Source organism: Amblyomma maculatum, chromosome 1 (assembly GCF_055883805.1).
Source record: "Amblyomma maculatum isolate TAMU_Amacu chromosome 1, ASM5588380v1, whole genome shotgun sequence".
Taxonomy (NCBI): Eukaryota; Metazoa; Arthropoda; class Arachnida; order Ixodida; family Ixodidae; genus Amblyomma; species Amblyomma maculatum.
The window spans coordinates 192,449,246-192,472,089 of record NC_139344.1 but is presented as its reverse complement, the minus strand read 5'-3'; the positions used below and the strand labels follow the sequence as shown (position 1 = coordinate 192,472,089).

The 22,844-nt window shown below is 43.3% G+C and overlaps 1 protein-coding gene across 4 annotated transcripts in view; it reads right to left on the bottom strand.

The window, feature by feature from the left end:
- Positions 1-22,844, bottom strand: part of LOC146205277 (lon protease homolog 2, peroxisomal-like) — an 81,692-nt gene that overhangs the window by 31,420 nt on the left and 27,428 nt on the right. The window contains exons 1-3 of one of the 4 annotated variants that reach the window (XM_084589938.1): positions 20,175-20,341; positions 17,324-17,417; positions 4,079-4,274 (exon numbers count right to left, since the gene is read on the bottom strand). In XM_084589938.1, coding sequence (XP_084446064.1) covers positions 4,079-4,274; positions 17,324-17,417; positions 20,175-20,341 — 457 coding nt within the window. Of the gene's footprint in view, positions 1-4,078; positions 4,275-17,323; positions 17,418-19,929; positions 20,066-20,174; positions 20,342-22,844 lie in introns of those variants that run through there. The other 3 variants (XM_084589941.1, XM_084589939.1, XM_084589940.1) reach the window with 3 other exon arrangements.

The following is a 22,844-nucleotide window of genomic DNA, read 5'->3' as shown; positions in this document are numbered from 1 at the left end:
CACTGTGTGTTGTATTTTATGCACATGGGAAACTAAGGGGCTACCATGCATCAAATACAATGTTGCATGCAGCTGCTTGGCAGCAGGAAGTTAAAAGGTTATTTTAATATACTATAACTGGTCTAGAAGGTCAGCTTCTTTTAAAGAAGAAATGACGGAAGGAATTTCATGAAGTGAATTTGTCCTAAGATTAAGCTAGGATAAAGGAAGATGTGTTTACCTAGAAGTTGTGGGAAGTGCTTTTTTCTTATTTTCTGAAACATAAAATGTGGTTTGTGATGATCACTTCTCCATACAGCTTACATATTGGTAGTCCATATTGGTAGTCTCTCCAGTTTTGCAAGAAAAAACTGTGTGTCAGGCATGTGTGCACAATGCTAAGGTGCAGATAATAAAACATTCTTGGTTTTCTATATTTATGGTGGCATATTCTCCTAGCAGAGGTTTACTCAGTGCACTTCATTATTTACTTCAATATTTCATTTAGAATGCTATTTATCTCATTCTTGATTTCTGTATGCTGGACTTGTGCAGCACATACATCTGCTTCCTTATTTTCACTAATTCCAACATGGCTCAAAATTCAGCAAAATTTTATGTTGTGCCCTCTGTTGTGGCTTTTATGGGCCTATGATGTCACATATAAAGGTGCAATCACATTTCTGGGGCAAAATGTGGTCAGCAAGTATGAAAACGATGCAGTTCTCACTATTTTTTCTACAGCCAGAGACTGCATACCACTTAGCTGTTAGAATGAAAGCACATAGCCACAATTCACACAGCACTGAGCAAGATGACTGCCTATGTTAGAACAGACCACGGTGTAAGAATAGCAAGACGAGCGCTTCGCGTGTAGCACAGAAACTCTCGTAACTCCCGGCACTCCATCAGATAGCCCCAGATGACTGCGGGTGCTTTTGGAGCTAGAAACGGCAAAGTAAGTTGGGCATCAATAGAAAAAACATTCAGAGTATTTAGTCCTCGACGTGCAGCTTGTCTGAGCAGTGGTGCGGACCACGGTGAGCGATCGTAATTCTCTCGTTATGGCGGCTGAGCTGAACAAAATCAGACAGCTACTATAATTGTTATTACAGACTATAAACTAATTAAATGTGAAATTTTTTGCATAGTGTGAAGCTATCTCATGCACGACAAAAAAGTGCATGCTATACTGAAACTGCATATATAATGTGCTCGTAATTAATCTCATACAATTGATTGGGCACAAATGACTATCTTTAATGGCAAAGCGCAAAAATTGTAAGGGTTTAAGCATGGCTTGAATCTAGTGATAGAGTGAAAGCTGTGAGTGTTGCAGCAAATGTTTCTGCAGACACCTGGATTTAATGTGCTGCCATCACAACGTTTGAACGAACCTTCTGTCCTTGCAACTCGCTGCTGTCGATCGCCTCTATCAACTACCGAGTTATCTGTCTTCTTTTCCTTCTTCTTCTTTCCCTTCTTCTTTCCTCCTCCAACTCAGCTCTCGGTCTATACCACGTGACAGTTGCTAGGCGATGGCCACGTGACACGGCACCATGGTGCCACGCCGACAGTTTGAAAACCTAGCGCAGTGTAGCTTTCACTACAAAAGTCTAAAATCGGTGTGACTGGTGAGCAAAAGAGCACATGTACGACTTACAAAACAAGCAGCATGTAAATCAGACCTCGAATGCTAGTTTTTAGAAATGCTTCTGACTCCATCCAGTTCGCTACGAGTCAAAGGCAGCCCCGACAAGAGCTCGAAGGTAAAACGTTCAGCGACACTTCAAACAAACAGCTGAAGCTGCGCATGTGGCATTCAAGGAGGATTTTTTCAGCAGGCCCTGCTCCATAGACGTACAGGTCTCGATTCGGTGCATCCTCTTGAGGACCAAGGCATTTCTTTGGCACCAGAATGTCATGCCTCTAAGCAGACCTTTTGTTTCGTTCCTGACTTTTGACAGGTGTGCAAGGAAGTCGGGAAACTTTGTTGGCACCGCATCTTTTGTAAGACATGGTCACCGCGATGCACTGACAAGTGCATGGCCCTTGTACATAGCTTTCCAAGACTCTGACACGAAATGAGGCTCGAAATGCTTCTCACATGAAAAGTCTGAAGGTTGCAGCAAACGGTCCTTACTTGGAATGTAATTTCTCTACACCTTCAAATGCTCTTCGCCTTCTGATGCCGAAAACAGCGATGTTTCTTTGCATGACTTGTAGCCAGTCGTGTGTCACGAAGCAAAGCACTTTCGTCCCATTGTCAAAGCATCGAAGCACCGGCGACAGTGCCATACACACCCACAATCAAAATAGTCATGCTTCAGTGAAAAAAACGAAAAACAACACAGACCGAATTAGAAGACCATGCCGAACAAAATTTACGTTTAACGAAGCATTCACTGCAAGCAGATGACACAAATGGCGGGAGCGCCCACTAGCACCCGCATGTCTTCATCTGTCGGCAGGCAGCAAACTTCGAGACTTACGTACAACATTCGGAGCGCAGGAGAAGCGGTGCCATTGGTACAACTTTCTATTCTTACATCATGGACCAAACCATGTATATGTACTGCTTAAGCAGAACATTAATGTTGTATTGCCTTCTTATATAAACATTTGTAAATTTAAGTACCCATCTTGCAAAAATGATTTTAGCTGCTATAAGTGCCAGTGCCATCTTTTATGTTCATTAAAAGCTAAATGGTTAACCTAAAGCTGAAAAGAAAAAATACTGCTTTGCACCTTTGCAGATCGCCTAACCAACTAGACGTTGCTTATCGGGAAACTAGCATATAAGCATGGAAGTGAGATGCCACTAAGTTGATACTCAAGTATAAACAGGCCCACAATAGTTGGTATCTATGCATCTCCACTAAGCCATTCAGTTGTACTTCACTTTAAGCCTTTATTACAAGTGAAAATATTTCAGTTAGTCACACTTCCTGCACTGGCCTACAGGGCTTTTCAAAGAGAAGTACCTCTTCAATAAATGATAAGAACCTTCATAAGCAGAGTCTCTCATAGCCTGAGTCGCTTTGGGATTTAAACCCTCACAAACAAAACCTTCATAAGTAGGAAAAGGCTAGAAGAAATGAATATTAAAACTTCAAATAAATTTGATAGGAACTTCTATGTTAGAAGTACTAGTAAAACTCTTCTCCAGTAAGGCCTAGATAAAAAAACAAAGAAGCAAAAATTTATTATCTAAGGCGAAATTCGCACTGTGTAGAAGCAAAATTTTGAAGCGAGAGCTTCACTACGCCAGGCAGTTCGAGCCATCGGGTGTGAAAGGTTTTCACCTTGAGGGAGATTGAGGTCAAACTTTTGTGTTAAGCCTGGTGGTCGCCATATGATTAGGGCATAGTCACGTAGGACACAAGTGGCCCGTGACACTGTCAAGGTCACGTGACCTGGTGGTCACCAAGCAACTTTGGGGCATAATCACGTAGGCCACCAAGTGGCCCGTGACCACTGTCAAGGTCAACGTCGCGCGAGGTGACATCAGGGTGACGTGGAAGTACAGGGTACTAGAGGGGCGACAACATATAAAAATAGGAGCCCCCAGCCTCCTGCCTAGGTTACAACACTGCGCGAGGTGGGGGAGGATGAACACCCTGCTACAGTAGTGCATTGGAATGTGAAGAAGGCAAGTCGAAATGAGGCCCTGAAAAGGTGGCGTGCCGAAGAGACCGATGAAGAGCGGGCTTTGCATTTGGAGAAACGCACAATGTGTTTAATCCAAGCTAAGCGATGAGCGCAGCCATGTACATGAAGCTCTCGCTTCCCTCCAGGGTTAACCAAAGTTAAACCACCAGGTAAAATTTTATCATATGTTAATGGCCAGCATGAGGATGAGTTGATTATGCAAGCACGCTTATTATCCAATGTAACAATGGTATCGCACAGCTTCAATGTCAGTAACTAAATCAGCATCACTGTGTAAAAGCAGCACATATAAATGTAATAAAGTCCAAAGGTAGAAAGGCGTCTCTCGTAGCCTGAGTCACTTTGGGACGTTGAGCTCCATAAACCAAACCAAAAGGTAATATAAAAATAACAGTGAGGGCAGTACGGTAGTGGCCTCATTACTTACAGCCATCCTCCCCAGGCAATTTGTCAAGCTGAGAAACATTTCCCACCAGATAAGGCGCCTCCAGGACAAGGCCATCAATGCGGAAGCGACAAAGGCCCGTCACAAGAAGTGTGTACGAAGGTCTTGGCCAGTTGGTGCCTGTCACCTGGACAACGATGCCTGCCGTCCCCAAGTGATGCATAGACAACATTTCTTCCTGCAAGGAGGTGTCTTCTCTCAATACACACATGGTTAGCACCACCCACATGAATAAATAAAGAAAAAATTTGGCTGAAGGTGATTTGGCTGAAGGTGATACGATGCCCAATAATGTGGAAAAAGAGCCACTGTCGCTTCTCACCCTAAATACTATATACATGCAGCTTTCTTACAACATCAAATTGCAACATTATTAACCTCTGAAATGAAACGGACAAAACTTACCCCAGCAAATATGCTCTAAGAAAGGCTACTAAAATGTCTTGGTTATGAAAATTCCATTCATAATGCAAGGACAACAGGGAGGTAGCAACAAAATAACGTACACCCTCCCCAAAAGTATAGAGTCGAAGGTGTTTGCTTCCGAGTCGTGCAGCCTGCCTTGTTTAGCATTCTCAGTGACCATAATCCTTCCAAGTTTGGACTGTCAGATGAGATAGGTAGCCCCGCCCCGTTACGCAGTTTTGAAACAAACCCCTTGGGGTGTATACTTTTGACAGGGCTGTACCATAAGACGACACGGAACAATAGACCCTGACATCAAGTGTTGAAGGACAAATACCAGCCACACAATAGAGGGTTTACAAAAGTACGTCTGGCAACCGTGAGCGGCACCCTGATCCCGCGCTGGCCACCATATTTTGTTCGCTCCATCCGTTCGCTTCATGTCCGTCCGTCAGCGCTCGCCGTTCTGTTTGCGCTTTTCACGTTTTAACCTAGTGTGCTGTGCTTGGACCTCTGTTCGGTCCCTGGCGGTTTCTGTTAGAGACGCCTAGAAGCGTATTTTGACAGCCGAGACGTGGCGGGGCCCAACCGGCTGCGCTGCCGAGCGCAGTTACAAATTGCTCTACGAGTTGTGCATGCCTCCCCTCCCTCGGCAATCCGCAGCGTCATCCCTATCCAGGTACAGTATCCAGAGCTCTGTAATGTGGATTTTTTTTGCCTGTGCGCCTTTGCTGTTTACTTAAATGCCTATGAGAGCTCATCGCGAGTTTGTTTGCTTGGTTTGCGCAATCACCGTCGCTCATCTCACTGGAAGATACTTGGTTGGTGAAATGAGCGAGGATGCATTTTATTTTATGATAAAAGGATCATGCGTAATTTGACGTAAGTTGGACTGGCACTTAGCACTTTCCTTCCCATGCCGTCGACGCAGTAGTTGGCATTAGTCTCAGAAATAATCGGGGGCTGCGTAAGAAAAAAAGTGCCATGGTAATTTGTGCTTCCAGCGATTGAATATTGAGTGGTGTGCGATAGGCGATGACGAGTTAATAAAATCTTTGTAATTAATTGATGAATTGATGAAATAAAGAAACAAAAAAAAAGAAAAATTGGAAGGTAAGGGTTTAAAGGTGTCAGAATGAAAAACCAGGGCTTGGTGATGCTAAGGAAGAAAATTTAGAATGTGTAATTGATTAATTGAAATAATTGAAGAATGTGTTCAAAAGTGTCAAATTGCTCAAAATGGAAAGCAGATTGTTGCTGACACATGCGTATTGGTGTATAAAAATATAAAACGTCAAATAAAATAAAAATAAATAAAGAAATGATAGAAATATAACATAACATGCATAATATAGAAATATAACATACATAACAACATATAACATACTACACTTGTGTGTAGTATGTTACTTTTGATGAATTCATATTTCACTGCATTGTATTCTTTTCGCCCCTCCTGCTAGGGCCCAGTTAGGGCCTGCAGTATTTGGTAAATAAAATAAATAAAGAAAAGAGCTAAAATATAACACGCGAAAAAAAAAAACTTCGTGCGTGTGTGTATGAGAGAGAGGCACTATCGCGTTATACTTTTAACGGCGAAGCTTAAGTGACCCCCTAATTTTTATATAACGATATGATATAATATAAATTTGATTTTATGAACACAGCCAGTTGCACAAAGCACAGACACTTCACAGTAATGTGAGTTGACTTTTCAAATTTCTTTTCGTTTCAGCCGAGTTCTTCCTCCCCCGAGTTCCTCGAAGCTTCCAATGTCAGCGCTTTCATATGAGATTACGGCTTCAAATGTTTACTTTGACAGAAGGAATAAACAAGAAATCGACATATTTAAAAATTCCAGTGAATTTCAGGTAGCTGTGAATTAGCGATCCATCGGGTGACTCGAAAAAACACAAAAGTGAACCGCACGCTTCGTTATTTTATCGGCCGTGCTGGCAGGTTTAAAACCTGAGCTGCGCGCTCTAGACGTGGACCGGTCAAAAGGGGCTGTACGTGAGCATGTTACAACACACTAGTGGAATGTCATCTTTTTCTGCTTTTCTAGACGCCGCGGGTTTGGCAGCCGCTTGCTTTTGCAGCGTGAAACACGCACCTCGGGCGCACTAGACAACCGTATTGCTCTCTGCACCAAGCACTACAATTTCGTACGACTGTGAAAAGTAGTTTCGGTAATCATGCCCGTGTCTTAAATCCAATACACAATGGTAAATGCCACCTACGTACAAAATGTTTCAAAGAACGTATTTGCACAATAGCATTCGTTACACATGCATTGCTCCTTCTCCCGTGTCCTCCATCGCAGCATAAGTTTATCCTTCAAGTTCACAAGGCTCCATAGCACGCAAAACAATTAACCTTGCTGTTTTAGGTGATAGCACATTCTGTGAGTTAGCTCCCAGTCAGAGGGACGTGCAGTAATGCGTTACATGATGCAAGTGACCCTTGTAAAGCCGATTAGGACTGCACACGAATGGTCGCATACACGTATACCTTGATTCCGTGCGCGTCTATGACGGTCCGCTGGCTGCAGAAGGGCACGCAACAACATGCTGGCATCATTCCGAATAGAGCTTGGAGCTAACAGCGACTGCTGTGATGGTAAAAAATGAAACAATCGCTTGTGAGCATTCCAATGCACCTTTCGGTGCATGCACGGGTTCTACGAAGGCGCACGATGACAGCGTACTCGATGGGAGGCGCGGGCGGACTGAGCAAAACATGGCCGCCGCGCACAGTTTCTGTTTCTTTCACTAGATGGCGCTAACTTTTGTAAAGCCTCTATTTATAATATATATATATATATATATATATATATACACAATACACCGTAAATACTCCTGTATATATGAACTCGCATATAATACGAGGCAGAAATGTGACAAAACAAAATCGCGAAAAAAAAAAAAAAAACATGTATTATATGCAGGTTCTTATGGTATACGTGCATTTTTGCAAGAGATAAAACGCGGTCATTTACTTCGTAAGCACAAGCATAGACGTCGACTGTGTCAAAAAAAAAAGGCTCAGTGATTTTCATCTTAGCGATTACCTTTACTATTTCCCAACATTAAGACAAGACTGAAGTTCACCACATAAAAGGGTTGGTCAATAAATACTGAGACTGGATCTAGTGCTCTTTGCTGTGCACTCACTGCACCACCTCTCGGCATTTTTGGTAAACATCGTGACTCCACTAATATCGCACTACATGCCCCACACTCTGGCTCTGAGGTGGCAGCAATATTTATTCTAACAGGAGATACAGTATTTTATCGAATTCAAATTGCAAGGTCCTCCCATGTGGACCTTGCGTGAACGACGCTACACTATCAAGTTTTATTTGCGGCTTAACCAAATCGCCATGGAAACATGCTTATGTAAGGCATGCATTTGGTGAGGGCGTCAGGTCTGGTGCAACTTGTTTTCAGTAGTTCAAGTAAGAACAGCAGGGACACCCTGAACTGCAGGAAGGTGGTGGTGTCCCCATTACAGGGGTTTCTATGAGAACCATTAACACAGTGGATGCAAAGATAGACTGCTGGATGCCTCACTATTATACAACATTCCCAATAACAGGCGGTTTAAGTAGAAAGCACCAAAAGAATTTTGAACAAACATCTTCCCATGTAGAGAATCTGTGTGCAGCGGATCCCCTTCTTACGCCAGTCTTCTTACACAAGGCAATGGTAATCACATTTCTTTACCACAAATGGAGATTGTATTTATTTATTACAGGGCAAAGCATTACAGAGGGGAGTGGAAAAGTACATAAAAACACTGAAAAATGTGAAACATGAACAGAATGCAACAAATCGCTAAAAGAAAAGAAAAAAAATCATTACAAGTAAATAATACAATATTAAACATTAGAAACGGTAACAGCAGAACGAAACAGAACAGGATCAGTAATTGCCACAACAGAAGAAGGAAGGTGGTTCCAGTCATATGATGTACGAGGTATAAAAGAGTCCAAAAACGTTTTATACCGCTGTCACACGGGCATTTCGAAGGCCCTCGAACCGACTTGCTATCGACTCGAAGGCCTTCGAAAGCTGCCACACGGGCGTTTTCAATGGCCATTGAGTCGATAGTCTATCGAGTCAACGGAACAGCTCAGAACTCTATCGAGATCTCGAAGGCCTTCGAACGTCGCGCAAAGTTGCTAGCGTTGACCCGAGGAGCGTCTCGCACACACGTGCTCAGCGCGTTTACGATACAAAAACATGAACAAGCATTATTATTTTATATCTTTAATTTACGCGGCAAAATATTAATACCCGTAATAATTTTTAAATAGTATCGCTCTTTTTTTAGGCGTATTATTTATGTACTCTTCTCTACTACTATAGCATGCGCCGCCGAGAAAAAAAACACAATGAAAAGCACAGTCGTATGAACGCCAACGCGTTAAAGGTCCCCAGAAAGAGGTCACCAAAAAGGGTAAACAACGCCATAACACTGATAGTTATTGAACCACCCATCATTCTCCCACAAAAATTTTCAATCTAGCTTCTGCAACACCAGAGATATCGGCGATTAAAAATGACCCTTCCAATTTTCCCTCTCAACTCGTACGCCGAAGGGAGCCATAAAAAAACAAAGAATACAAGCAAGTTCAAAGCTCCGCCCAGACATACGTCACTTCGACGAACTTCCGGTTGCTGCGCGCTCGCTCGCTGGCGTACTCCGCCAACCCGTCCTCGCTCGCACACGCCTGAGGAGTTCGCCAGTTCGCGCAGCGACGGTTAGTGTAACCGCGAACCCGTGGTTATCCTATGTTACACGGCGGACCAAACCATGGTTGCACCACTAACCGCGGTTACCGCAAACCGAGCTTGACGACCTCGGTTTGCGTCGTTAACCGAGGTTATGACGGCGTCTGTTGACAGAAGCTACTCGTCGGCGCCCGAGTGCGCGAAACGTACGAGCGGGTCTGCTTCACAAAGTTATTCATTTGCCCACTGTATCACGTTTAAGATCGATGTATAGATTATGGTGCCGCCCGACGTCTTCGATTACGGCCGACAGCGCAGCGACTGCGTACTGAAGCCTTGTCGTGCCTACAGTATCGTTTGAACGGCTTGTTGCTGAGCAGAACGCCAAAAAATACGCGGCCTTAGCTATGAAAGTACACGAGTTTGCAACGCTTGCAGCACGGGATGCCGCGAGCAGGCTGAGGTACGTTACACAATTACCGGGGGGTGGAATGTGCGAGCGCGGCGAACGCTGGCGCCGTGCGTCCCTAGTCGTTGCTAGGCCTATTGTTTCGCTTCGAAGCCGCGGCGGTCGACGCTTTGGAACATGATCAACGCTATCGTAAATCGTCTACTTATGAAACTGCCTTATAGTGATTCCTATCCTGCCATAGTAAAATAATTATAGGATTAACTCTGCCGACACATTAATCGCAGAGCTAGTACGAGCAGATCGGATCAGCCGAAATGCACCAGCGGCAGCTGGCTTGAGCATAAACTAGCTTGTATCACGGCTATCGCTCTTACCAGCAATTTGCTGCTGGTCAGCGATCCTCACGAGGGCTTCATACTTGATATTCGGCTCAATATTCCAGACGCCAACAAATTTTAGCACGCTTTATTTCGGACATCGGTGCTAACGATCCGCCGTGTGGTTCGCGAACGGTAGGCGGGAGGAGGGGCCACAGCGGCGATGTTTACGGCGGTCAAGGAGGTGCTGCCATCGTGCGGTGCTTGACCGTGCTGTTGACGCCTCGTCGGACGACACTCCGATACTCCTGAAACCACGTTATATAAATAAGATATTTGTAATGCAGCTTCGTTCTGTCGATCCCTGCGTCGCTTCGGTTGTTGCACTTAATGGGCAATGGCCACCTAACCGATAAGGGCGGCGAGCTGTAACAGCCCGCACAGAGTTCGAGCAGCGCACGAGCAGACGACTTTCGCAGCTACCGGAAGTGTGTTCGTGACGTCATGGTTGCAGTGACCGCAGCGAATGGCAGCTTCTAGAAAGCCTTGCCAGTCAACCGACCCGTGACGTCACGGGATTAGGAAATAGTTCCATGCGACACCGCCAAGCGACATTCCCTCTGCCCGCGAATTTCAAAAAACGCTGTTTTTAAAAATTAATAATAAATCGCTGGCTTTGTTCCAAGGAGTTATACTTTGCGTTAATGCTCAAAACGATATGTTCTACACACTGAACACGTTTATCAGTGGTTTCTTGGGGGCCGTTTCCGTGGACCTTTAAAAAAAAAAAAAGTTGTTCTTGAATAACAACTAAACCACCTGCAGTTACTAAAAAAGTGGTAACAGTTAAATTTTATTTTGCGTTTATAGAGAGATTTTAGTTCTTTAAGCAAAACCAAAAGCAACGATAGTGACGCCATAAAAATTTGGCGCCAAACACCAGAACTATTTCAATAGCCTTCGAGTTTTGCCGTGTAGCAACGGCACAACTCCTCCTAGTTCGATCGCGATTGAAAATCTCGAAGGCTATCAACTTAATCGCCTTTGAAAATGACCGTGTGACTGGGGGTATTAGTTGCATATGGTGATGCCTACTTTATGTATGTGATCGGTTCGAGGTGAAATGTATGAAGGGGGAACGAGCAGCTCACGGCGAATCGATTCGTGATGAAGCATTTTGTGAAAAAGACACAGACGTGCAGTTTTGCGTCGTGATGCAAGTGAAGTTAAGCCCAAGTTACGTTTCATGGTGGTTACGCTTGATGTGTGCAGGTAGTCAGAGAGGATAAAACGAGTTGATTTGTGTTGTGTCATTTCCAGTAGGTCGATCAAACGTTTAGTACCAGGATCCCAGACTGCTGAAGCGTATTCAAGCTATGAGCGGACGAGTGTGGTGTATAAAAGAAGTTTGATGTTTGCTGGGGCTGCGTGAAAGTTACGTCTCAAATAACCGAGCATGCGACTAGCTTTGTTAGTAAGGTACTCTATGTGTGTGGACCAACTGAGATCGGAAGTAATATGAATTCCGAGATACTTATATGTTGTAACAGGTTCAAGAAAGACATCATCAAGGGAATAGTGGGGCAGATCATTATTAACACGAGCAATGCGCATAAGTTTGCACTTGTTAGGATTGAGTGTCATGTGCCAAGTTTTACACCAGGATGAGATAGTGTTAAGGTCAGTTTAAATCAAGTGCTAGTCTCTGTCGTTTGTTATTTCCCGAAAAAGAATGCAGTCATCAGCAAACAGATGCACAGAAGAGGAGAGATTTTTGGGTAAGTCGTTTATAAAGATAAGAAAGAGCAGAGGCCCCAAGACAGTGCCCTGGGGAACACCGGAAAGAACAGGGTGAATGATGGAATTAACTGCGCAGGTTTTGGGTGAAGATTTGTCCCGAGTATTTTCTATCGAAAAAGTTCCCCATGATCTTAGCATATGCCATGCGTTCGCAAACGAGACACAATTAGTCATCAGCTCCTATGTCAGCACGTTATTTCGTAACCCCAGTTCGCGTTAAGCTGCATTTTTAGGTGGTCTGAAAAGGGGGTTTCGGCGTTGCGCGCTCTGTGCCCGCTACTGCGCCCGGGTACAAAACATGTTCGCACTTTTAAGAAAGAGCAGAGGCCCCAAGACAGTGCCCTGGGGAACACCGGAAAGAACAGGGTGAATGGTGGAATTAACGTCGTTAACTGCAATGAACTGCTGACGGTGCGTAAGAAAACATTCCAGCCATTTTAGAATGTTAGTATCTAATCCTATCGTGCGCAGTTTTAGTAACAAGAGGGGATGAGAAACCTTATCAAACGCCTTCGCGAAGTCAAGATAGATGCAATCGGCAACCGAGCGACGGTCTAAAATTGTGTGAAGTTTGTGTGTGAACAAAAGTAGCTGTGTTTCGCATGAATAAGACTTCCTAAAACCGTGCTGAGAGGGAGGAAAAAACGAGTTGGATTCAAGAAAACTGACAATATGTGAAAACAGTATGTGCTCCAAGATTTTGCATAGGATGCTGGTAATTGATATGGGCAGGCAGTTAAAAGGAGAGTGTTTATTGCCAGATTTATGCACAGGAACCACCTTACCCATCTTCCAATCAGTCGGCAATTCACCATTGTCCAATGACTGCTGAAAAATTTTAGTTAAGGCAAGAGATGAATACATTTTAGTACTTTTTAGAAATTTCACAGTAATGCAGTCAACACCAGCAGACGAGGATATTTTAACATTGTCAATAATTTTAGCTATACCATGAGGATTGATTACAACAGGATACATCGGAAGGTAGTTGCAATCCGCCAAATCAGGCAAATCCGTCATTTTAACACTTGAAAAAAAATCTCGAAAACACATCATTTAGTACACTTGCGCATGCGCTATCAGATATCGGTTCATCACTTGAATTCGTTAGTACTATTCTAGACGTTTCAGACGGGTTAATAATGTTCCAAAATTTTCTCGGATTATTCAGCAACATGCCCGGCATTATATTATTCAGATAATTGGTTTTGGCACTTTTCACGGCGGAAATGTAAGTCTCAGCTGCAGAGCGGTAATGAGACCAATGATGTTCAGTGCGTAAGTTCTTAGTAAAGAATGGTCGCTTAATTTGGGCATGTAGGTTATTTCTGAACACAATTCCGGACAATTGGTTAGTATAAGGTCTAATGTGCTTGCAGTAACTTCGGTAATACTAGTAGATTGATTGACGATTAGGGTAAGGCTAAACAGCGAGCATAAGTTAACGAATTCCTGGCATGTAGACGAAGACGTGGAAGGCTGTGCTAGAGACCAATTGATCCCGGAAAGTTGAAGTCACCTCATAAAAAATTGAAGATGAAGGGTAGCGCGTAACGACGATATTAACGGCATCGTGAAGCTCAGCAACAAATGTAGGATGGGCATTTGGCGGACGGTAGCATGCGCCTAGGATTATTCTCCGATAACTTAGTTGCAAAGACACCCACACCATTTCGATGCTCGATGTTATGTGGATGGTGCTCGATCCTATTGTTTTCTTAATTGCTATTAGTACACCTCCACCCTGCCTGTCTGTCCTGCCACAACGATAGAAGCAAAAAGTATTTGAAGGATCGAAAATTTCACAGTCTTGTATGTTTTCATGGAGCCAAGTCTCAGTTAGGATGATGATGTTAGCGGAGCATGCGTTTATGGCAGTGGAGAGTTCTGTATGTTTTTTGATAACACTTCGAATATTAGTAAATAATACTGATATTTCGGATAAGCTAAGGCAAAGGCCACCACCCCTCAGCGACCGGTAATCAGATTTGTCAGCGCTAGGTGAAGAGTAGGATGATGGTGATGCTTGAGCTGATCTTGTCTTGGTGCGTTCAGTGGAAATTTGGTACGTTTCTTCACTGACAGGGTCATACATGTAGGATCTGTTATTCACGACTAGCTTATTGTATTTTAGTTTGAAAGGTGGGGAGCCGGGGAGTGATTTTGCAAAATCAATCAGTTTTCTGCGTGCTTGGCATGTGGCAAACGAGTAATCTTCTGATACTTGAATGTCTTTTTCTTTTATCTCTTTTTTATAGCTCAGAATTGTTTCTTTGATTTTGAAGTTAGCGAACTTGGCAATCACCGGACTGCATCCAGGGTTTGAATATCGGCCTAGTCGATGAGCCCGCTCAATGTCATACACCTATGCAGTTCCTAGAGGCCAGAACATAAAAGCAGAGCACTGTAAAAGTGTTTTGGGAACACTTATTAAGGAAAACATCTCCAGATAAAGGCCCGACCTTGCGGGAAAATGGAAACTACACCACGACAAATCAAGGACTCACGTTGTGAATACTCTGGTTCAATTTCTCGCTCTGGAAAAAATTGCTACAGTCCATCTACCGTACAGTGCAGACCTGGCCCCCGCGACCCCTTCTGGTCTGCAGCAGCAAAAAAGGGAATTAAAGGGACCTCATTTCAATATGGCACAGAACCCAGTCAATGCTTTGGAGGCGGCTTCCAAACAGGTAGCGAAAAATGGCTTCGTAGATGTTTTCCAGGCATAGCAGAAATGGTGGGACAGGTGAATTTCCCTTTGCGTACAGCACTTTAAAAGTTTTTTAAGTCCTGATGAGTACCTTTCAGAAATTAATGTTTTAGAAAATTAGTCTTAGTCTTTATTGAATAACTCTTCTATAACAAGCCTGCACAGTGAGGATATACTTCTCAAAGATCAGTTTCATTGATAGTAGTGAGGCTGCTATAAAATAAAAGTAATTACTTATTAGCATCCACCAAGCACAGCCATACGGCTATACGGCTAAAGCTATACAGCTCTTAAGAAACTTTGTACATAAAAAAAAAATTAAGTCTGGTCCAGAGCTTGAACCTGAGACCAACACCAGCCAGGGCAGTCGCTCTACCAACTAGGCTAACCAGGGCGGCTAGATGATGGCAGGGTGACAGCAAACTAGCAATTCAAAGTGCTAATTGTGTTGTTCTAATCTCTTTTGCGGGAACCTCTCAAGGTGGAATTGATTTCTGCTATAGGAGTAGTTATTCCTTTTTTACAAATCTACTCTTCCTTGGGGCTTCTGAGAAAAAAAAAAAAGATCAAAGAAAATTTTCAAAAACTGAGCTGTCCGGCTTAAATTCCTTTATAAAAAGCCCTAAACCATTATTCGCAAATGGTAAGCAAAGACACCTAATCATTGAGCCCCAAGTGAATGGACACTTGAGCCACACAGGCTCTCTATGCCGAGCCATAGATCCAACATCCTGCCTTTAGGCTGCTTACTATTTCCTGGTATTTCCTGTGTCTCTTGCAAAGCATCACCACTGATGCTTGTCACAGGTCCCGCCCGCAAATAGTAGATATTCCTTCAATGACAACTCCACAATGGAAGCGGGCTAAGAAAATACACTAAATAAGTAGTAATTAGTTTGAAAACAAAACAAAGCATGCGATGTCACATACCACTGCACAAGGGCACCCATTAAGCATCTGATACTGCTGGCATAAATATTCAGCTTCAAGCACAGTAGGAATTATAGGGGGAACAGCCTTGAAGGCATCGCAAGATAATTTTTTTTATTGCTCATAGTTCTAACGATACACATCCTCTTCAAGAGCGAGATTCTGTAAGCAATGCCTTATCTTGCTTGACAGATTTGGTGGTCCTTAAAGTAGTGTTTCAAGATCCTTTTACTAAACATGACAAATTAAATAAACTGCTAAAACAGTACATGATCTCTCTAGGATGTAAGGTGCCATTAAACATCAAAACACAAGTGTCCTCATACTATGAAACTTTGAACAAGGAAAGTTCTTCAACTTGACAACTCTTTCTTCTCAAGCCCCTGGATTGGTGTATGTAATAACAGAATCATATGTGGTGCCTTTAGCAGTAGAAGGAGCACTTCCAGGCGAAATTTTCTATTACAGTTTAGTGTGTCGTCACATCGAGCATCTTGCAACCAGATTAATGCAATGCCCTAGGTTTTAAAGGCAAACTTTCATAAAGACAATAAGATGAGGGGGGTTCACTTATCTAGACAGAAAAAAAACAGAGACACTTTTATGAAAGGAACTGGGCTCTGATGACGCACTTTTGTGTTTCCTCAAAGGACACAACAAGGCCACGCAAAGCTCACCCCATTCATTGCATAAGCAGGGCGACAAAAAGTGACGGCAACAAGGAAAGCAGCACCATGAAACTGTTCTATGCAGCTGCTAAGGAAAGCTCTCAACAAAAAAAGCAAAAAGTAAACAGTCAGTCTTCAAGGGCAGCAAGACAGGTTGTTATAGTGGGCACAACTCCTAAATCAAAACATGCTTGCTTGCAGCAAAAAAATAAAAAGAAGAGAGGGCTTGCTAAAAATGTGGATGCAGAAGTGGATGTTGCCACCTGCTATGGACTTGTGCAGGGACAAGGGCATCAAGGACACAGATTCTGCGCGAAGCGGGACTAACCACAACAAGGGAAGAGGACTTTTCTAAATGGCTCACCGACAACGCTAAGAGCGGGAGCCTGCTCCGGTTTCTTACAGAAAACCATTTACATGAGTTTCTATAATATGCCTTATGGCAAGCTTGCGTGCGAAAAAAAAGAACACTGTGTTGAGTTGATGAAGATGCTAATTACATGCGCGCAGATCAAGCAGTTACAACAAAAGCTCTTTACAAAGCAGGCACACCATATGTATTGCTAACATTTCTGTCCCAGCAAACAAATGGTCACGACGCTATTTAATGAACACTCACAAAACTGAAACTTAATATGAAGTATTTCATTAACTTTATCGCTTGGCATGCAACCCCTTATGTGAGGACTCAGTATGAACGAATAAAAAATAAAAATGGTCCACAATCAGGATCCACACTGTTGGTGCCAATGCCCAGCAAAACATACTTCACTTCTGCTTTACAAAGGGGTTACTGCATGAGATGGTCTCGCATTGATGACAAGAAAAAAAAAAAAAAAAACAAGTTCCCACTGAAGAAAAACATAGCATTCTTTCCGCCAACACTGCAATCGTCAAGCCACTAATCAAGCAGCTAATCATGAAATGCCCATCAAGCTCTAATGCTGTTATTTAGTATGTCTGCACAAATGAAACAATGACATAGTATTATTTGGAAATATGGCACCAAATGCAGCTCACCAAAAGAAAGTATCCATTCTGGTGCAGCACTTTCATACAGTGCTTACAAAAATTAATATATAGTGCAGAATATTACAAAGAAAACAAAGCATTTTCAATTATTTTTTAATGCTATACAACCAAATTTTTTGATGCTATACAAACTAACATTTGAGCAGTTAAAATTGGCTATTTCTTACCACCCTTCTCCTGACGATATGATGCAGCTGATTCAAGATTATGCACCCACCTCATGTGACTGATTTTCCTCTCTTGGGACCACACCAATTATGGCACTGTTGAAAGTGCCATGTCCAAGCAGATGGAGCTTCACCATGTTCATGCTGAAAAACAGGTTTGATAATACGCTTTGAAAGTCTGATGAATCTGAAATGCAGGTCCCCCCCCTAATGACGCCCTACTCACCAAAAATAACACAAAATATGACACTGTACAACAAGACCAAACATCTACATAAAACACTGCACAAATCAGCACTAAAAGTAAACTTCTAAAAGCCTCCTTTACATGAACCGCTTAGCCAGGAAATTAATTACGAGCAAACAACACTAGGTATACTTTCTGTTCAATCAATAATACCTAATAAATAGTATCTATGGTACTGGTACTCACCCATGGGGCAGAAACGTAGAGGTTAACAAAAAGGGTTCAACTTAAATTGAGGACAACGCAGAGGGCTATGGAAAGGAAAATGATAGGTGTAACATTAAGAGACAAGCAGTGCGCAGAAAAGGACAGGGAACAAACGCAAGTTAATGGCATTCTAATGGAAATCAAGAAGAAGAAATGGGCATGAGCAGGGCATGTAATGCGAAAGCAAGATAACTGATGACCGCTAAGGGTAACTGACTAGATCCGAAGAGAAGGCAAAGCAGCAGGGTGCGGCAGAAAGTTAGGTGGCCAGGTGAAATTAGGAAGTTTGCAGAGTTTAGGTGGCTGCAGCTGGTACAGGACAGGGCTGATTGTAGGGATATGGGAGAGGTCTTCGCTCTGCAGTAGGTGCAGTCAGGCTGATGATGATGACTGTGTTTCCTTTTAATACTTCACATATAAAAATGTTGACAACTGGGCATCCAGTTAGAACCTCCAATGGAACATTCCAATTAGAGCTTCCAAGAGATTTTAATTGGCTCTGACAGTGCAATTCTAATTGAAACTCCAACTAGAAGCCAATGATTTCCTAGAGTACACATTGCTCTCTACAAATACTGAACAGCTAACTAATTAAGCTCTTGTAAGATAGATATTAGCAGCTTAATCTACTGACCTGTTATGATTTGCACCATCACTGCAGCTGCAATTTGCTCAACAAACAAGCGCACCACTCGCTCTAGCAGGAGGCTCCCTTGAACAAGGTATATACACCAGAAGAGGGAAATTATTTTAATGAACCGATATTGAACATCTTAGCGTTGCCTCACCCCTCCACGGTTGCAGTGTTGCTATGGCTTATATGTCATGCATGCTTTTCTTTGACCCACTCTGAACTGCCAATCCAGTTGGAAGCCAACTGTTAAGGCCCATTCACTCACTTGCGAGTGGCGAAGGGCATGCGACTGGCTGTCAAATACGACCAGGGAGCCCAACCCAACTGATGTTCACACTTGCAAAGGTGACCTGCGGATTGCTTTGATGAAATGGTCTCATTTGGAGCGAAAATTGTCTATCTAGACTGTTGACCAGCAACAAGAAGCCAGATGTAAAACTAACTTCTGTTCACTTCACCGCTGATTGGTTACCGCTTTGCGACTGCTGCTTGTCTGCCAAAATGGTTGCATAACCCCTGTGAGTTGCAAGTGTGAATGGGCTATTTGTCTTATAAGCTCCCATCTGAATTCTCCATCTGTTCCAATTAGTTCCAAATACAAAATTCAAGCCAGTTGGAATACACAACTGCTTCCAATTGTTTATTTGGAATCATAGAAATGTTCCCACTGTTATTGTCCAACAGAACAGCTGCACTTGATTGCAATGTTCCAGGCATTCTTATCATTTTCAAATGGAGCTTGCAACTGGTTCCAAAAACACTGAGATTTCGCATTTGGAAAGCCCAAATGGACCCAATGGGTTTCTTCGCCTGGGCACAACCAAGCTCAAAATATGCATTTTACAACACAGACATCGCTAGATGTTCGGTAATACTGAAACAGTGTGACTTGACACATCCAAATTCGGACAACCTTTCTAAGTCCAAATATTCCCGCATTTCACAATGAAAATAAAAAGCGAGAATGAACTCCTAGTAGTAAATTTAAATTGCATGACACCCATTAAAACATCCTACAGCAAGGTTTCAACAGCGCTGTACAGTACACGATCCCATGCGGTACTATACACTCGCATCCCCGGCACACACAGAAGAGGTCCCTTCAAGTTTACGGAAACACATTTACGCTTACGTTTGTAAACACGAAGTTAATCCAACAGCTATCTCTTCGACTTCCTTATGAAGCTGCGCGCTTAACTGCAGCGCACTGGAACAATCAGCAAGTGAACCCGATGCGGACAAACATTACCAAGATAAGGGAACAATCAGCAAGTGAACCCGATGCGGACAAACATTACCAAGATAAGAAAATGATTATCTCTAAAAAGATGAAGAGGAATAACCAATCTGGTAGAAACGGCAAGGATACGCGCCAAAGCTGACTGCCAATACTTGCATGCATGCACCACTATCAGCCTCAAAGCGAAGGCAAAATTTGTTTCAGGAAATTTTCGGCATTCTATTCAAATCTACACGTGTTTGTTCTCCACAACTTCACTTCAAACAACTTTAACCAAGCAAAATGTGAAACAACCACCAGATTAAATTGCGAACCATTAACTACGCACCGAACGAGCTGCTTCATGTTGTTCGCTTATGTAGTTTTTTATGGAAATCGGACACGCCTCAAGACTACATCTGAAGATGGCTAAAAGAGTATACTGTGTACAGACACCCACAAACACTAATCTTCACTGTGCCGATGCGCCAGCCCAATTGGGGACATACACAGTGCTGTCGCGAGGGTAAGCAACAGCTGCACTAAACTGCCAGACACAACGACATCAATTGCTTAAATGCACGAATCACTCACTTTCTTTGCGATGACACCGGTATTCTTATCGATGCTCCAGGAAAGAGGACCTCGTCAATCAAAAGCAACGGCAGCCGTCGAGGAAGTTTTGCTGTCGGCGTCGCCATTTTTGAAACTACACTAGCGCTGCTGGTGCCACCGCCGCTGAATGCGGGAACTTCAAACATGGACTTTTGTGTTCCACGCTGACGGAAGCTAAAACCGCGTAGAAACAAAATTGGTTTCCTCGTAGCGTTCTGCGGTGTGTTTTCTTCACGCTACGGCCGACGCACAAGTTGAACGCACCGTTTAAAATGACCTTTGTTACTAGTATATCCGGTTTCGCTTTTGTAGTGGTTGTAGGTCACGGAAGTAGGTAGAACCGGTAGAACCTTAGAGCTTGGTTGTCGCCGATCGGCCATCGGCTCGTGGTCGGCGTGGTTGCGGCACTGTAGTTGCGGAGCACGGTTGGCGCGGTTGCATGGTGGCAACGGAGCCAACGGAGCGACGCAGCCAACTGGAGAGAAGCGGCAACCGTTGACGCCAGGCGCTAGCTGACCGGTAGGAGAGAAGCGGCTGACCCCGCTTGAACGGATATGCGACTTCAGACTTTACGGAAGTAATGAGGAACTTGTTTATGGACCAAGGTGAAGCCCCTGACCGTCAAAACAAGAGGCCATGGGAAAGACTCAGGGCACTGCACTCGACGGTGTAAACCGGTCTTGCGAGAGTGCATGGAATCGCGGCGCCGTGGCAGGCCGCCTCATGAGCGTTTGTTCATTTCTTCGATTATATATATATTTTCGGATAGTTCTTAGAATCACAATGGTGCATTTCTGGCTCTTTAGAACGCTGCATAACGGCAATTCCCAGATTAAGAATGCTTCACCTATTTGCCTGTGGTCATAGTAAACAGTAACTCACATGATTCACTATAAAATTCGACTATATATATGCCAGTGGCGTAGCCAGAAATGTTTTTCGAGGGGGGCTGACGTTGCAGCTCAGTCTCTTCCGTATCGAGATACCTTACCTGTCACCTCTCAACTGCGTCATAAATTCTGCAAGCCGGGATGCAAAAATTGCACGGAACAATATTACCGTCCGGGGCTTTCATGCCATCGAGTATACTGCGCATGTATTGTTTCAGAAGGAAATCATTTGCTTAATTTAGCAAATGCAGAACTGAAAATTCATCATAGCTAGTTTTCCAGCCATACAATTACATTAGTTCGAATACGTAGTCTTTCTGACGGACCCGCAGATGAAATAGTTGCCTGCACTCTCTCCAGTCTGCTTATAACATTGATTATAATTTGGGGGTTGGAGTTTTCGGTTTTTATTTTCCGAGAATTCGGCTGACTTTTTTCGGTGTTTATATGCAAACACAACTTCCGATTTCTTTCGGTGAATATCATCTTCTGCTGAAGAAATATCGGCTTTTTTCGGTGAGATAAGAGGCTGTTAACAGTTAAAAGTGACGTAATGTTTATTACGGCTTTTTTTTTTGCATGTTGTTTTATGCACTTTTAATTAATGCACAGTTGGTCGTCATATATACAGCTAAGTTCCTGGAGGAAAATTATATTTTCATGAAGAAAATTAGCGTTATGAAAAAATGCATATGTAAAACAAATTCACACGTTAGACAAAGGAGTAACTGAAATATTATTTATTACAATCAAATTTTTGCATAACCTAAATCACTTTAAAAAAAAAACAAATGCGCTTCTCTCGGCTTGTATCTGAGAAGTGCCACGTGGTTAAGAAACTGGCGGGCTTTGGTCTTCGCGATCTTTTGGAATGCTCTGGTCTGTTCTTCGGCCCTAGCCAACCTTTTTTTCTTTCATTTAATACCCCTTTAATTTTTTTTACATATTCCATTACGCCCTGAAGCAATAAACAACGTTATTAAAAATGTGCCTTCCTTGCCGCAAGCGCCTTTCCTAGGACGCTTGATATGTTTATGAGGCTCGGGAAGCACGGCTGCCATTCTTTCCCCATTCGTGAGGCCATGAACAATGCCTCAAAAACCCTCAACCGCTGTACTTAAGCCAAATATCCCACTGTCTTACATCATGTCCCTGGATTGAACACTGTTGTTATTTTCTCCCGCCATCGAGAGTGGGCGGAGTGGATGAAAATGACTGACCTTTTTCAGTTTAAGCCGAACCTTTCAAAATCGTTTCGGCGTACCTCTATCGATGTTTTTCGGTTTAAGCCGAAAAGTCTAACCCCGAATTATAATGCAGCATCTTTTTTTTTTTTTTAATAACGTTGTTTTTTTTTTTCCTCGGGGCATAATGAGATATGCAGAAAATAAAGGGGGTATTAAATGAAAGAAAAAAGGTTGGCTGTTCTAATAAAGTTCAAGAGAGAGCGATGATAAGGCCCTTAATTCCATGCAATGTATGAAGATGGGTTCGGCGAAAGGCCAACTGCCGTCAGGCGCCGAATTCTCGTCGGCTTCAGTGCCGGGCAAACCCACAACAAGTGGTGGATATCTGCCTCGCGATCCGGTGACTTGCGGACAGGACATCCTGGATGTTGATATAAATATCGATATTGCGGCCATTTTCGTGTCACCGCAGGTGTGAGGGCAACCCCGACCCGGATCCTCCGTAGCGCAACCTCCTCAGCCCGGGTAAGACCGCTGGGGAGGGCTATCGCACACGGTGGGACAAGTGTACG